Here is a 15,141-nt window from a genome sequence, read left to right on the forward strand (position 1 = left end):
TGATCTGTATGATTCTATGAGTTGATGTACAGCATTATGAAATGGTTCTTATCAGAGCTAATATTACGTTATACAAAATAAAATGTTCTTGTCAGAGCTAATATTACGTTATATAAAATAAAATGTTCTTGTCAGAACGAATCTTTCGGCATACGCTTATTACAGTTATTATGCACGATTACTATTTCTACGATCTATAATGCTACGTTACAAGTTAGGTATTAGACATTTGTATTAATTGATATTATTGGTTGTAGGTACAGCTACAGATCCTAGGATTTAAGTGCATTGAAATCCCCAAATCATAATAATTATACGATGTTTATACAAAAATTATTGAGGCGCTAAAATATGGGAGTCAAAAGAAATAAAGTATTATAATTTATTAAAAGATAAGTCATCTTGCACTAACAGAACGTTTTGCGCAATTGATTATTGACATCTACATTTTTCTGACAGTACCAATGACGTTCTTTAGATATAGACAATACACCTCATACAAAATCAAAGCCGAAATATGGCACATGCCACAAATGACATCTTATTAACCTTCGACTGTTATGCCTATACATTTATGCGTTTACTCCAGTTTTTTTAAATTTTATTGGTCAATAGGCAGCAATGTAAACACTATTTTAGTTCAAGCTGCGTATTTTTAATTTAGAACCCGATTTGGACAGTGACATCAGTGGAGTAGCATTTAGGTATCTTTTTACACCCAGCCGAAAAAGAAGGTTTCTATTAGTTTTACTTTCATCAGTCTGTTCCTATTTTCCGATCAAGATCTGTTCAGTCGGAGTTTTTTTACGTTTTTAATCAAAAATTACACTCATATTATAAAGGGGAAAGTTGGTATGTTTATTAATGGCTTGTGTATATATTTTTTACCTCTTTATATTCTAAAGGAATTTGGATTTAATAAGTTAAGGTAGATAACCTTTAATGAGAGAAAATATCACTCAAATATAATACTTTTATTCACATAAAATAATTAGTTAAACTGGTTATTTTAATATTAAGTTCCTTGAATTAAATAAAATTTGCCTTTTAGTCTTAGATATCTTTTCCAGGGTATATTTGTAGTATATGTAGTGTAAGCGGACACCAATTGTGACAGCTTTTGTCAAATTTTAAATGTGGTTAAATCCAAAAAACTAAATTCCTTGAGTGGTAAAATATAAATATGCTTATTTGGTTTGTAAATATCTTCACATCCTCTCTTGCTACCAACTGGTGCCAATTCTCTTTCATTATCTCGTGTTCGGGCATATTAGCTTTTACATATTTGCGATGTAAATAAGTATCACTTATCACTAGGTAACGCTACGTCCGTGATAACATGTTAATAACACTAGTCTATAATTGTTCACGTATTGTAAGCCGTTAATATTACTCAAAATACAATATTGCTAATCATTGTTCACTAGGCCTTTAAAAAATATTATATAAAAAAAGAACCGACTTTAAAAGTAACAATTATCGTTACTAGAATTAGATTTATTCATTATATTGTATACAAATACCTAATCCTTTTTATACTTATTAGTGCATAATATATCAATTGTTTAGGAATAGTGTTTTTGAAGTCGGTTGGTATTTATGAAAAAAAAAATAGATTTTAGTGAATCTGAACTACACTAACTAATAATTTGTTTAAATTTTTGTAGATCTACTAAATTTCGCAATGCAGCACTGAACGTAAGCGCTTGGCAATTGTATTACAGACAGAAATTCTGCCACAGATCATCCCTTACTGTAAGTCGTTAAGGAGTTCCATTAATCATCATTATTCGACTACGACAATTACTTAACCATAATGACGTTACGGTGGATGACTCAAATATCCGGATAGCATAAAAAAGATTCGGCCTACAATCGTTAATTTGCTCCTAAGAATTACTTCCGTTACTTTGTTATGGATCCCATAAGCAGAACCTAACCAAACTACCTTTTTTAGTATATCCTTTCTCGGATCAGCTGGCGCGATATTGAGTTATTCATAAATTTGTTGCGTACATACTTATCACCTCCTCCAACTTTCACCTAAGCCTTCACCCGAGGAGGGGTTCATGTCCAAAAATAACACATACAAATACGTAACACGTACTAACATCGAGATATTAAGAAAAATATAGACTAACACTAAATAACAACATCTGAAATGTCCCTACATTAGCACATGAAAAAAATTTGTATTGAAAGTGCTGCCACCTATTCTATTAGGTACGCTGCGCTACAACTTCACCACGATGGCGATAATTTAACATACATAATAGATGGAGCTAGTGATAGCAAAAACTCACTTAACTTACTTATTAAAGACTTGACTATCGTGTTGTAATCATTGAATGGCTCTCCTTATTTAAAGGTGACCGTAGATAATACACTATATACTAGAGATAGATGTACAACTCATGTTTTTATTTTGTAAAATCAGTGTACCCAGGCCAAGAGATGGCGCTGCGTTATTTTTACGCTTTTAGCGTACCGTCGCTAGATGGCGCTAATTATGTTAATTATATTATTATTCGAGCCATTCAATTATTACAACACGATAATCAAGTCTTTAATAAGTAAGTTAAGGGAGTTTTTTGGTATCACTAGCTCCATCTATCATGTATGTTAAAATATCGCCATCGTGGTGAAGTTGGGCTCATCAAACTTAGCCCCCCAAAAAAAATTTTTTTCTATTTTTGAATTTTCAATATCGCATATCGTTAGTTCGTAGTTTGTTCTTAATTGTTCGTTATAAGTAATTGTTTGTTCTTTTGCTTTTTATTTAAAAACAATTAATTAAAAATGGGGGGAAACGCCTACTATTTGGTTCTGGCACTCGCCGGCCGCTGCCGCGGCACGCTACGCTCGGCTCGTGCGTTGTTTTAACTGTTCTAACATAACCTAACCAATTTTAATGATATGCAATTTTTAAAAAAAAAATCGAGTACAAACAAATGTTTATAGATAACAATCAAGAACAAATGGCGAACTAACGATGTAATACAAAAAAAATAAAAAATAAAAATAAAAAAATTTGGGCGGCTAACTTTCTTGAGCTGTGAAGTTGCAGCGTACCTAATAGAATAGGTGGCAGCACTTTCAATGCAAATTTTTTTCATGTGCCAATGTAGGGAAGTTGCGACCCCCTGGAGGTGACTGCTGAACTTAATAAACGAATAACAATTTCCACCCACACAAAACAAACATCAATTAGCATTCCATACGGTCTACAACAATAGTAAAAACTATAAACATTAAACATAATTAGCGCCATCTAGCGACGGTACACTAAGAGCGTAAAAATAACGCAGCGCCATCTCTTGGCCTGGGTACACTGATTTTACAAAATAAAAACATGAGTTGCACATCTATCTCTAGTATATAGTGTATTATCTATGGTTGACACACGATTAAGGAGTAGTAATTAGGCATAGACATAAGATACAAATTATTGATTGAAGAACAAATATTGATTAGTAATTTTAGGTTACACTTTTACTTATATCTTTTTCTCCCACTTTTTTTACTTACTTACGATTTGCTTTTTTCTAAGTTTTGTTACGTTCTACAATTATTAATAAGTTTCCATGATGTATCTACGCCGTTTCTTTCAGTATGTCCGAAAATACATGGGTTCTCGCCATCCTCCTTTAATTATCGAATAAAGTTAAGGCAAGTATGAATGAAATTGAATAGATATCAGAATCACATTTAATAAAAATGAGAACAGAAGACGTAGACTCCCGTTTTTTTTTGATGATTTTATAAGTAGTTTCTTATTCCTGAAGTTATAAGCGCGTAAAGATTACACGCAAACACTTTTTTAATTTACGTGTCCCAAGAACATAGCTTCTATTTCGAAACTATTCATCCTAGCCTATCCCAGAAAAGTTTTATCTTAATCGATACCCAAATGAATTATTACCAACCTAATTATTCAACCTAAGATTCCTAAGTTACTGATTGTATGTTCCATAAACCTCGTGCAATTAGTTTATTAATCAATTAAATTAAACCACAATTAACGTGTTTACTTTTTATTTATTCGGTACCCCTTAATTAAATAACGTACTAAATATTGTATCAAAATTGAGAACTTGAAGTTCGAATTATCTACAATCTACAGATACATTACTTCTAATTAACGACAATGGAAAATATTTACTTATCTTACTTCTGTCAATGGAAGTATAAGTAGGTATAATAAAAAGAATATTTTACAAGAAATAATTTAATAATTACATAAAAGTAACAATGTCTAAGCCTGAGATCATAAATTAAATTTACTAAGAATATCATATATTTAACTGAATAGAATAAAATACTTTACATAGAATCAGCTGCATTAATATTAGTAATTCCTAAAAAAGGGCTCAAATATATTAACCATTATGTCAATTGATTTGCATTAAGAAAGAATTACCCATCAAAGTGCGATGTAATTAATAAAACGTGGCACCACTGATAGAAAAATGTGTTTTGAACTTTGCAAGTTATATGAGGTTTGGTAATTTGATAACTTGATGGATTAAAAAGTAATTCAAAGATCAATTATAAAATTATACTGATTTCTCTATTAAAACTAGAATAAACACTTTAATTAGCAGACATGATTTACTCAAATGCTAATAAAATATGTAATTCCTTCAACTTGAATTGACATAAGAAACTACAACACAATTTGAATCAATAACATTTCGTGGCACATTTACTAATTCACTAAGCTATGGGTCAACTAACATACAAAATCTTATTCTTAACGAGTGAACAACGACAATATATGTAGAATAAATAAAAATTAAAACAATATAAAATAAGATCTGTCTGAGCTACTGTATCACACTTTATACGACTTGTATATTACTAATATTACTTGTATTATCTTCTATTAATTTATCTGGAGGCTCAGCTGACTCCTTGCTCTTATCTCTTTTGTTATCAAACTGAATGTCTTCCAAAGCATCTTCAGCATCTGAAGGGAGTATTTCATCACCAGAAACTTCAGAGAGCGGTTTTTCATCTCCGGATATTTCTGAAGGAGCTTTCTCGTCAGCTGACGCCTCTGAAGGAGGGTTGCTGGGAACAGATGTGGTTAGAGCACTCCACCATCCGGAAAGGGCTCCCTTGGCTTGAGAAAGGGCTCCCCCAACGGCCCGTGAAGTAGTAGCTACAGCACGGCCAGTTGTGGCCACTGCTGCAGTCACCTTCCTTCCTCCTTCTGTTGTAGACATTGTGCTGTAACATAGTTAAGATTTGAATGTATATTGCAATATCAATACTAGATAATAATAATATAAAAAAATATAAAACTATATTCTTATTCAATTGTTTTAACGTTAACTTACTGGGCAAATTTTAACTTCATGTCTGCAACGGATAATTGCCCAGAAAATGGATGCATAGGTGGCAAATTCATAAATGTCTCAATATCACCATTATTTGTCATTTTTAACCATTTCTCATAGCACAATGTTGATTTAAAAGCTGCCATAAATTGTGCATTGTATGAATCTATTTCTTTGCTGCCATCTGAAATTTATTATTTATTACTTACAAAACAATGGTATAAAAAAATATCATAATATAGCAAGAAGAAATAAAATTAAATATAGAATAGAATATAGAATAAGAAATAACCTGGTAGTAGAGATGTTCGTAAAAGATAAATAAGATAACTTGCAAATTGATCTCTTATCCAGGCATCACCCTGAGATGCAGCATATCGTACAACATGATCAGCAAACCTTAGATCTTCAGTGCCCAGAGCAAGCTGTCTCCGAAGACCCAAATCACTTGTTTCAATTCTCATTTCATTTAGTTCAACCAACACATCAAATAACTGTCTCTTTTGCTTAAAAAGCACATTGGATGCACCAACAACAAAACCTTTAACAGCTGAATCTGATAACAAATCTAAGTACTGTAGTGAGAGATATGGTAAGCAAAGATTACCATCTTCAAACAATGGCAGAGGAAAACCACATTCAGTGTGATCAATCTGTCCTGTTAAATTATATAAACCATCTACACTCATATCCCTTGCCAAACTGGGGCTTTGATGGGCCTCTGTTAACTTTTGTATCTTATACTTCTCACCGATGCTATGACATTTATCTCTACCTCCAGACAATTCTAGTTTATCAACTTCAGACAGTAATGTCTCATCAAAACTTTGGCGGCTTACTCTATCTTTCTCATCAACTAAGTTACCAGATTCTTTTGGTGATAATAATTCATCTAGTTGGTCATTTCCATTTACAACAGCAACTTTTGAAATTGGATTATCTGGCTCTTCCTCTTCAGACAAAACCATTGGTGTTACTGATATTGGGGATAGAGGCCTAGACAGTCTGTAATCCAAAATATATTGTTAATTTTATGAATATTAATTATTATAAAATTCTCTAAAATATAATATTAAAGCTAGTGTTCAACATACTGGTTAAAATGAAGGTAAAACAGAAAAAGATAAGTCAGTTATTGACATACTATAAACAACTAGACTCCCAATCGCCTAGTAAAAGGTAGTCAAAAAATGTCTGGGTGGTGTTGATATTAACTTACACAGATAACATTAAGACATTCATTAAAATTTATACGTTATTTCGGATCAGTAATGTTCAAAATCATTTAACAAAAACTCACAGAAACTTATACAAGATAACATTAAAATATTCATTCAAATTTACACCTTATATTGTGGCACTAATGTTCAGTCTATGAATGAAAACTCTACCTAATAGACACATACATAGGCAGAGCTTTGCTTCTGACAATTTTTTAATGGCTGTGAGTCTAGGTATTTATTGTACATCAATGGAGGCAGTAACAAATGAAAAAGATATGTGAAATAACTCTTGAGAATAAATTTCAACTACTCACACAACATTAGCTGATCGTGAAAGTCCAAACTCCAAACATCTCGGAAATAAAGAAATCAGAGACAATAATGCAGTAGATAGCTGACCAGAGGGAGATCCATAGATTAAAACTTTCCTCCCAAGTAAGAGTAACTTAAACAATAGTAAGGCTTTATGTCTCCAATTTTCAACTAGTTTTAAGACTGATAAGCCTGAAAGTTAATAGAACTGTCATAGTCATCAAAGAACAAACTTAATTTTTTATATGTGAAAAAACATTATATGTCATAATTTGGCAATTAATGTTATTTATTATGAGAATTGATAATTTCATCATTTACAGTTTTCTCAGGGATATGTACCTAACAGAGATATGATAACCACCATACCATCAGGTAATGTGAATAATTAATCTGATCTGCTTTAACAATACTAGTTGCACACATAATATATAAGTTAATCTATTAAACTATGGCATGTCATTCAAGGTCATTGATCTCATGAGATCTTTTGCAAATCAGAGATTAACATTATATTTATGTTCTTGACATATGATTATATCTGGGGTCGGTAAGTAGTTTAAGTTTAACCGGACTGCGGACTGTTGCTGACTGTTTAAATGGAAAAAGGTTACTATAATATTAAGGAATATATTGACGATAAAGAAGTTTAGAGTACGGTGCCATGCATATCGCGAGTCTCTGCTACCCTGTAGTATCCATATTTTTAATTACTTATGTAATTTACTTTTTGACGTTTATGCGCACTTGTGAACATTTTATGACTATTTACAGATGCTTTTTGTAAGTTTACGTAAATAAAAAATTTTTCATTTTCATTTATGTGAAACATCTTTGTCAAAGAAAAATTTTTTGAAAAACTATATTGTATGAGTATACCAGACACCCACCTAGAAGACACACTTCGAATTTGCTGTTCTTCTCGAGACTATAAAAAACTGACTCAAGACCGTTGGTGCAGTTTCAAACATTAATTTTAGCTTTGTGTTTTATAGTTCTGAATATTATTTGAAACAATACAAAAAATAGGTAGCACTTAATTATTATCAGTTGATTTTTCAGGACCTCGTAAAATTTTTCCCACTGTCTGGACACTAGCTTAAACTACTTACCGACCCCTGATATAATCATATGTCAAGAACATAAATATAATGTTTTTACCAGTGTGATTGATCTTAAAGTAGACAAATGAAGTTTAACAATCTTAGTCTTTAATTCTAGTATTTTATACATTTATTGTATTTTAGGCAAATAATAGAAAATAGACTAGTTGCATCTAAAGTATTTCTAGTTGTATTACAAAAGGGGTAAAAAGTGCACCACAAGTTTATTTGTGTAATTATTTTTAAGGTGCATGTAAAATGGAGTATTAAAAATAACTAGAAACAGTAAAGGACCATCACATTAGTATAACATTATGATAAACTGTGATATTATTTTAACTTAAAATATTTCTCACTCACCTTCTAAAGTTTGATCAATTTGCACTGGACAGCTGTTCAAATGTTTATAAGCATCCTCCAATAGTGTGGTTTCTGAAAAATTACCCTGCATAAACCAAGCCCTCACAACAAGTTCCATTTTAACTGCCAGTCGGCCAAAGAGGGGAGCCCTACATATAACACAGACACTTTTTTGGACCGAGCTTCTTGTCATATCCTCAGTTTTTTGAGTTACTTGCTGCAATAAATTAAACAAAATTATTAACCTTGTAATAGGTGACATTTACAAAGTAAAATGGGAATTAATTACAATTAATTACATAACTAAAAAAGGATAATAGCAAACTCAACTTCATCTTAATGTATGTGGATAATTCGTTTTACTTTTCGGCTGAATATTTACATCATAACGTACCTCCACAGGGATTTGTCGGAAGCAAGATATTCCATATACCGTACGCGTGGGGTCTGTTGGATCCGGTAAATTAAAAAATATAGTGTCGGAAAGATAGTTATGAGATCCATCAGGGAGAGCTAGAGCAGGTAAATAGCGCCACAAAATGGGAAGTTCCGATGGTTTACCAGGTACAAACTCTGGATAGCAATGTTCTACCTAAAATATAATATTAATTTACAGCAGTATTCGCAACGTTTTAATGGTTAAATACGTTCAATAGATACAATTATAACATTTATCGATTAAAATAAGAAGACTGACGGCATACCTGACACCCCTTTTTATGATGAAATCCAACAACAATAATATTTAATACAGGCTCGTTTAAGTACGACATATTTAATATATTTCCCCTGTTTGACATTAATATTGTTTAATATTCAATTTTGCACTTCATTTTAACATAATGTAAATAGTTTATAAAATCGAAATAATTCCCATTTTTAGCTCTAACTCTACGACACAGAGCAAAATCTCTATAACTAAAGGTACCTACTCTGTAAAACTCTATTTTGTACGTAAAAAACTTAGTGATTACATCCTCTTTGTATTTTGAATACAAATTACAAAGAGTAAAGTGAAAATAATCTTGGATGAAGCCACCGTTCTGTTTCAAATATTTTAATTAAGGGAACTTCTTCATTTTTCACATTTATCACTCCATGATCCAAATGATTCAATAGGGTATATGCATGTAACTTATATTTAGTTGAAATATTATTTTTTCTTATCTTTATTATTATTTATTTTATTTTAGATAGTTTTTTTTATTAAATTTGTGCTGAATAATAAATATTATATATATTAAAGCGCGAAAAAATTGCGTGCGTACAAAGTACCTGCACAAGTCAGAAGTGAAAGCAGCATTGTGCATAAATCTCTAAACTACATATGAAGTCCTAGTAAATGTTGCTAGAATGACATATGATTTCAACGACTATGAAAGACATTACTATTACCGCAACCAAATTTATGTTCTCCTGGTGTCTCTGTAGTAATACGTTGTGCGCATGACGTTATTAAGGTACTCGCGTCATACATATGACAATCTCTTCTTCAACTATGATGGCCTGGTACCAAAACACTGTATAATGCTTACTATCTCATTTTCTCCAAATTTTCTTATGAATTTATCTGTCTGTCTCTTTTTACTGTCGCCCTTTTTCGTTTCATCGACTTTCAAATCACAACGATGCTAAAGAAGTTAAGTCAAGAATTATTCTGATCGGTTCATTAGTTTTTGCAGTATAACCGAAGGAAAAACCGGCTATACATTTATTAGTTCATTATAGATTCTTGGGATAGACTCTGACGTCACAGAAATGCCTGCGCAAATGGCGCGTTTGAATAGCCGAAATATCTTGCCGGGAAAGAATATTTATTTTTTAATTGAATAAGAATGTTTTTATCTATAATTTTCAGGATGTAAAAAATCAGATTTAAGTATTTTTAAAATTCATGCATATATCCTATTCTAGTTAGGTATTTTTGAAATGTTGCAGGTGTGGACGCTGTTTCAGAAATTATCAATATGGCATCTGCATAAGTAACTATTTTCTACCTCCTTTAACTTGCTTTAAACAATTTTAACAATTGTAAACACGGTACATTTTCGTTCAATTTGAACCGGTAGTTTTAGATTAAAAATAAACATAATATTAAAAAAAAAAACAATGACCATAGAATATTGCCATAAAATAAATGTAGTTTTACCCAAGTTGTAGGGTACTGCTTTTGTTTATATCATGTTTTTATTTAATTTTATTAAAGTAACATGCAGCTGACATTTATTATAAGTACAACAGATTTTTGGGTAACTACCAAGTTTATACGTAAGAATTTGTTGCTTCCACTTTAATGCGACACAAATAGTCACAAAATACTAATACAAACGACTCCTTGATGGTGCAGTTCCGTTAGAATTTATTCATGTAAGTGCTTTGTTGTTGCATCCTTCAGTGATCCTATCACTTGTAAATTCTTAATTTTTTAGAATTCTTGCTGTCACTAAGTAGGTACCAACATTTTTTTTGTTTGTAAACTCAAACATCCTATCATTATACTTAATTGCAGAATGAAGTAACAAAAATAAAATCTCAAATACGCAAAGATATACTAATAAAAGAAATAAAACTATACAAGGTCACAAGTACCAAAACTGGAAGAGTAAGAAAAGCACTAAAAAAACTGATGAACAAAAAGGATTGGATGATTAATCTCAAGAACAAAACTAATAGAATAACTAGGAATATGGAAGAAATAATAGAATTGCAGCTGATTTCTATCGTGATGTGTACAAAAGTTTTAGAAATTATCGAAACTTAGCGGAAAATGTTAAAGAAAATGAATATGATGTTATTACAGACAAATATCCTATATCCTTCTTAGTGAAACTGTTTCAGCTTCCAAATCACAGAAAAACGACAAAGCACCAGGACCTGACCAAATATCAAATAAGATGCTCAAAGCCTCCTTACCTATAATAGCACCTAACTATTTAATCAAATCCAGAACACTGAAAGCATTCCGGTAGACTGGACTAAATCAACTATAGTACTAATTTATAAAAAAGGTGACAAAAACGATATTGGAAACTATAGACCGATAAGCTTGATGGCAAACATATATAAAATTTTCTCCAAGATATTCTATCAAGAATCTCTAAGGTATTAGATTAGAACCAACACAAAGAGCAGGCAGGCTTCAGGACAAACTTCTCGACTGTAGACTATATACACACAGTAAAACAAATGTTAGACAAATTTAAAGAGTACAACTGTGTATATTATCTAGGTTTTGTCGACTACAACAAAGCTTTTGACTCGCTAGAACATGATGCAATGAGGAACTCTCTTGAAGTTCAAGGAGATCATAGAAAAATAATAGATATTTTAAAGAATTTATAATCCAAAAGCACAGCTCGAATAAAATTGTATAAAGCCAGCAGCGAGTTCCCAATAGAAAGAGGAGTCAGACAGGGAGATCCTATATCTCCCAAACTATTCTCAGAAGTATTAGAAATGATATTCAGAAATCTTGAATGGGAATGGGATCTAGTACTATTTTCTGAGTCTGCAATGCAACGAGAGCATACAACAATTGTCAGATGAAAGTGCTAAAGTAGGCCTCACAATGAACGTCAACAAAACTAAAATAATGACAAACTCTGATAGAAAAGAAATTAAAGTAGATGGTAAAACAATTGAATATGTAGATGAATACGTTTAACTGGGGCATTTATTATCAATCAAAGACTGTGTGACAAAAGAAATCGATAGAAGGGTCACGAACTCCTGGAAAAGATATTGGTCGCTCAGCGAAGTGATGAAGAACAAGCATATTCCCATTAAGGACAAAGAAAGGTTTTCAGTGCTTACATACTACTGTAGCTGTACCTACAACCAATAATATCAATAATAATACATATGTCTAACATCTAACTTGTAACGTAATACCTTAGATCGTAGAAATATAAATCGTGCATATTAACTGTTATAAGCGTATGCCGAAAGATTCGTTCCTAAAGGAACATATTATTTTATATACCGTAATATTAGCTATTATAAGAACCATTTCATAATGCTGTACATCAAGTCATAGAATCATGCAGATCACCAGTAGTCACCTCATTGAAGTACAAGCATCGTCACGTTATCTCGAAGACCGCAGATACACTCACGTGATCAGTCATATGCTCCGCGTTACACACCCTCACAGCAAGGCCGAGCGTACTCTACTAAAGCGCGTCGATCACTATTCATTCAATTTGAATCAGGAGTGGGTACTCATTGACATCCGCCGATCGAGCATCGACGCGAGTTAACACAAACGCTCGCTGGCCGGCTTACTGCGATAGCATAAGTCTTAGAGCGAGATAGAACACATAATATTATTTTCAATTCTTATTAATCAAACGTTTAACTATTGGTCAAAATGTAAGCTTTAGTATTGGTGTGTAATTTCTAAACTTGTAAATATTTTTTATGTAACAATTGTAATTCGTTAACTAGTCTTAAGGATTTTGTATGTTTATCGTGTAACTGAAGTAAAATATATATTCCACATATTCCTCACATTCTTCATATTACTCAAGCAGTTGTTTTATTTAATCTCCAAACGCTCAGTCTCCAAACTACCATGTTTAACTTATGGATCACAAACATGGACCCTTACAGAGAAAAATCTCACAACATTAGGAGCTTGCCAAAATTCTATGGAAAGAAGCTTTCTAGGTGTTAGATTGAGAGACAGAATGAAGCTGCAGAACATAAAAGAAAAACAAAATTTAAAAATGTAAGCAGAATTATCAGCAAATATGGCGATATGATCAGAGACAATTCTGAAAAATGGACGAAAAAAGTGACGGAGTGGTACCCCAGAAATGGAAAAAGTAAAAGAGGCAGGCAATCGAAAAGATGGGAGGACGACGTCCGAAACTTGGTCGTAAGCATGTGGACTCGTCTAGCCAGAGATAGAACGACTTGGAAAAATTTAGAGGAGGCCTATGTCGAGGGACACGTAGCAAGAAAAGTATTAAAATTTTTAAGTTATGCAATATATTTAAATTTAATGTAGCTGCTGCAATAAAGGCTATTTTTATTTTATTTTTATTTATTTTTATAAAGGACTTTATCTGTCTCATCTTAGCGACGCCAAACCGATGTCTAGTTACTATACTCTTACCTTCCATATTATCTATCAATGATATTTAATTCTTATTCTTACATTCTATATAAAATACAACAATCTGAGAATTTAGTTTCAGCACAGAGTAGGGATGGATACTTAGCTTTCAACTTTCAGGTACTTTTCTAGAGTATTAGACTCGATAGAGTAAATATTTTAATCTTTGGTATCGGTCCGTAGTATCTCTCAGTAGTCTGTGGTATCGGATATCCTGTAACCTATTCTAAAAAGTAAAAACTATGTTTACAATTACAGTTTAGAATTTATTTCATTTAATTCTTGCATTCAGAGACTTTATCAGTTTCAAGTATCAAATATCAGTATTTGATCACATATGTCGGATCAGATCAGTGATACACAAGTTATAAAATGGTATCCAAATAATTTCTAAAAATAGTGTTGAATACAGCGGTTATGACAGCGTCGTGTTTTCTGTTCTTAGACATTTGTAAATAATATTGAGAGGATTGTATAAATCGGTTGTTTATCAGTTAATATTTTTAGATATGTAAGGTCATAACACATATATTATATATAATTTAATTTGTTTCGCATATTTACGTGTCATAATAATTAGCAGTAGTTTAGTAGTGTGTTACGAAAGTGATTATTTTAAATAAAAGACAGTGTGTGTACAATACAGAGTACAAACAGATTTGCAAGTGTTACGGATTTTCTGAGTGGATCTACGGTTTTTATCAAGGTTAGAATTTCACAAATGATTTTGTCTGTTTTGTGTATATTCCGTATTCTACTTATTACATTGAATAGAGAAATGAGAGCACGATTTTTCTGTGAACTTTAAGTAATCCAATGAAACTATACATTCGTGAAGTTATTAGGTACAATACAATACAATTTGTTATCAGTAAGTGAGAGTGCTATTAACCAACAAAAAAAAACTCAATGTTAAATGGGCAAAAATATATTATAGTGATATAAATATAAAGAACAAGCAAAAAACAAAATACTGAATAATTATATAAAAATATATTGACTTTAAGTTTAAAATGACTATGATTCCAAAAATACCAATAAATGTAACCTCATTTTATTGTAGTTGTTTTTTTATTTATATAGATTTTATCATTCTGTAAAGTTGCTGTGATACCTCTGGAGAGAGTGGTCACCTGTATGTGTGCCTGTAGCTTGTAATTAAAATATTAAAATGTACTTGAACAATTTGCCTTGCACAGTTCATAATATTTATATATCACCGTTTATAAGAATGTTGAAACATTTTCAAACAAATTAATACATTTTTATATTATTTTGTTGTAGAATTCAATGGACTACATGCTTATTGAACAGCAGGCATGACGGAGAAGGTGCTTTATGCAGGTTAGTGCAATGAAAACTAGCAAACATTCTAAGTCATGTTTTATTGTAATACACACAGTTCAATTGTTCAGATTGAATATCAGAATCTTTAATCTATTAAGTAGATAAATACTGCACAACCTGAGAAGAAACTCGGTAGGCCTTTACTAATATTCAAATTATAGTACAAACAGACCTATTTTTTGAGATAGCCAAGTAAGTATTTTAACACATTTTATTGTATACTCTCACCTAAAGTAATAGGAGCTCAATTATGGAATTGGCATACCTGGCTACTTCGGATTAAAATAAAACCGCATTTGTGACTGAGTTCAGAGTATGGACCTTTTATTACATGA

At 31.7% G+C, this 15,141-nt stretch overlaps 2 protein-coding genes across 4 annotated transcripts in view; one reads left to right on the forward strand and one right to left on the reverse strand.

Annotated features, from left to right (window-relative positions):
• Window positions 1–4,018: 4,018 nt before the first annotated feature.
• Window positions 4,019–9,247, reverse strand: LOC126976469 (late secretory pathway protein AVL9 homolog). Of its 2 annotated transcripts, none has more exons than XM_050824814.1 (7): window positions 9,045–9,247; window positions 8,735–8,932; window positions 8,341–8,557; window positions 6,880–7,069; window positions 5,635–6,347; window positions 5,343–5,526; window positions 4,019–5,232 (listed from the first exon to the last, which is right to left on the reverse strand). In XM_050824814.1, exons 1-7 carry the CDS (start codon window positions 9,138–9,140, stop codon window positions 4,842–4,844), a joined length of 1,989 nt encoding a protein of 662 aa, XP_050680771.1. In that variant the 5' UTR covers window positions 9,141–9,247; the 3' UTR covers window positions 4,019–4,841. The 2 variants fall into 2 exon arrangements, with proteins under 2 accessions (XP_050680771.1, XP_050680772.1); XM_050824815.1 differs by having other exon boundaries at window positions 5,083–5,232; window positions 5,742–6,347.
• Window positions 9,248–13,708: 4,461 nt separating this feature from the next.
• LOC126976467 (serine/threonine-protein kinase tousled-like 2) overlaps window positions 13,709–15,141 on the forward strand; it is a 44,295-nt gene continuing 42,862 nt past the window's right edge. Inside the window, exons 1-2 of one of the 2 annotated variants that reach the window (XM_050824800.1) lie at window positions 13,709–14,165; window positions 14,744–14,803. In XM_050824800.1, coding sequence (XP_050680757.1) covers window positions 14,779–14,803 — 25 coding nt within the window. In that variant the 5' untranslated portion in view covers window positions 13,709–14,165; window positions 14,744–14,778. The remainder of the gene's footprint in view (window positions 14,166–14,743; window positions 14,804–15,141) is intronic. The other variant, XM_050824801.1, reaches the window with a different exon arrangement.

Source organism: Leptidea sinapis, chromosome 41, assembly GCF_905404315.1.
Source record: "Leptidea sinapis chromosome 41, ilLepSina1.1, whole genome shotgun sequence".
In the NCBI taxonomy this organism is placed as follows: Eukaryota; Metazoa; Arthropoda; class Insecta; order Lepidoptera; family Pieridae; genus Leptidea; species Leptidea sinapis.

What these genes read in the sequence shown, in the direction of transcription:
- LOC126976469 (XM_050824814.1), bottom strand. Translation starts at nt 9,140, where the DNA reads ATGTCAAACAGGGGAAATATATTAAATATGTCGTACTTAAACGAGCCT. An exon ending in TCACGATCAGCTAATGTTGT is followed by an intron (nt 6,348 to 6,879) that starts GTGAGTAGTTGA and finishes TTTGGATTACAG; the next exon opens with ACTGTCTAGGCCTCTATCCC. An exon ending in ACGAACATCTCTACTACCAG is followed by an intron (nt 5,527 to 5,634) that starts GTTATTTCTTAT and finishes AATAAATTTCAG; the next exon opens with ATGGCAGCAAAGAAATAGAT.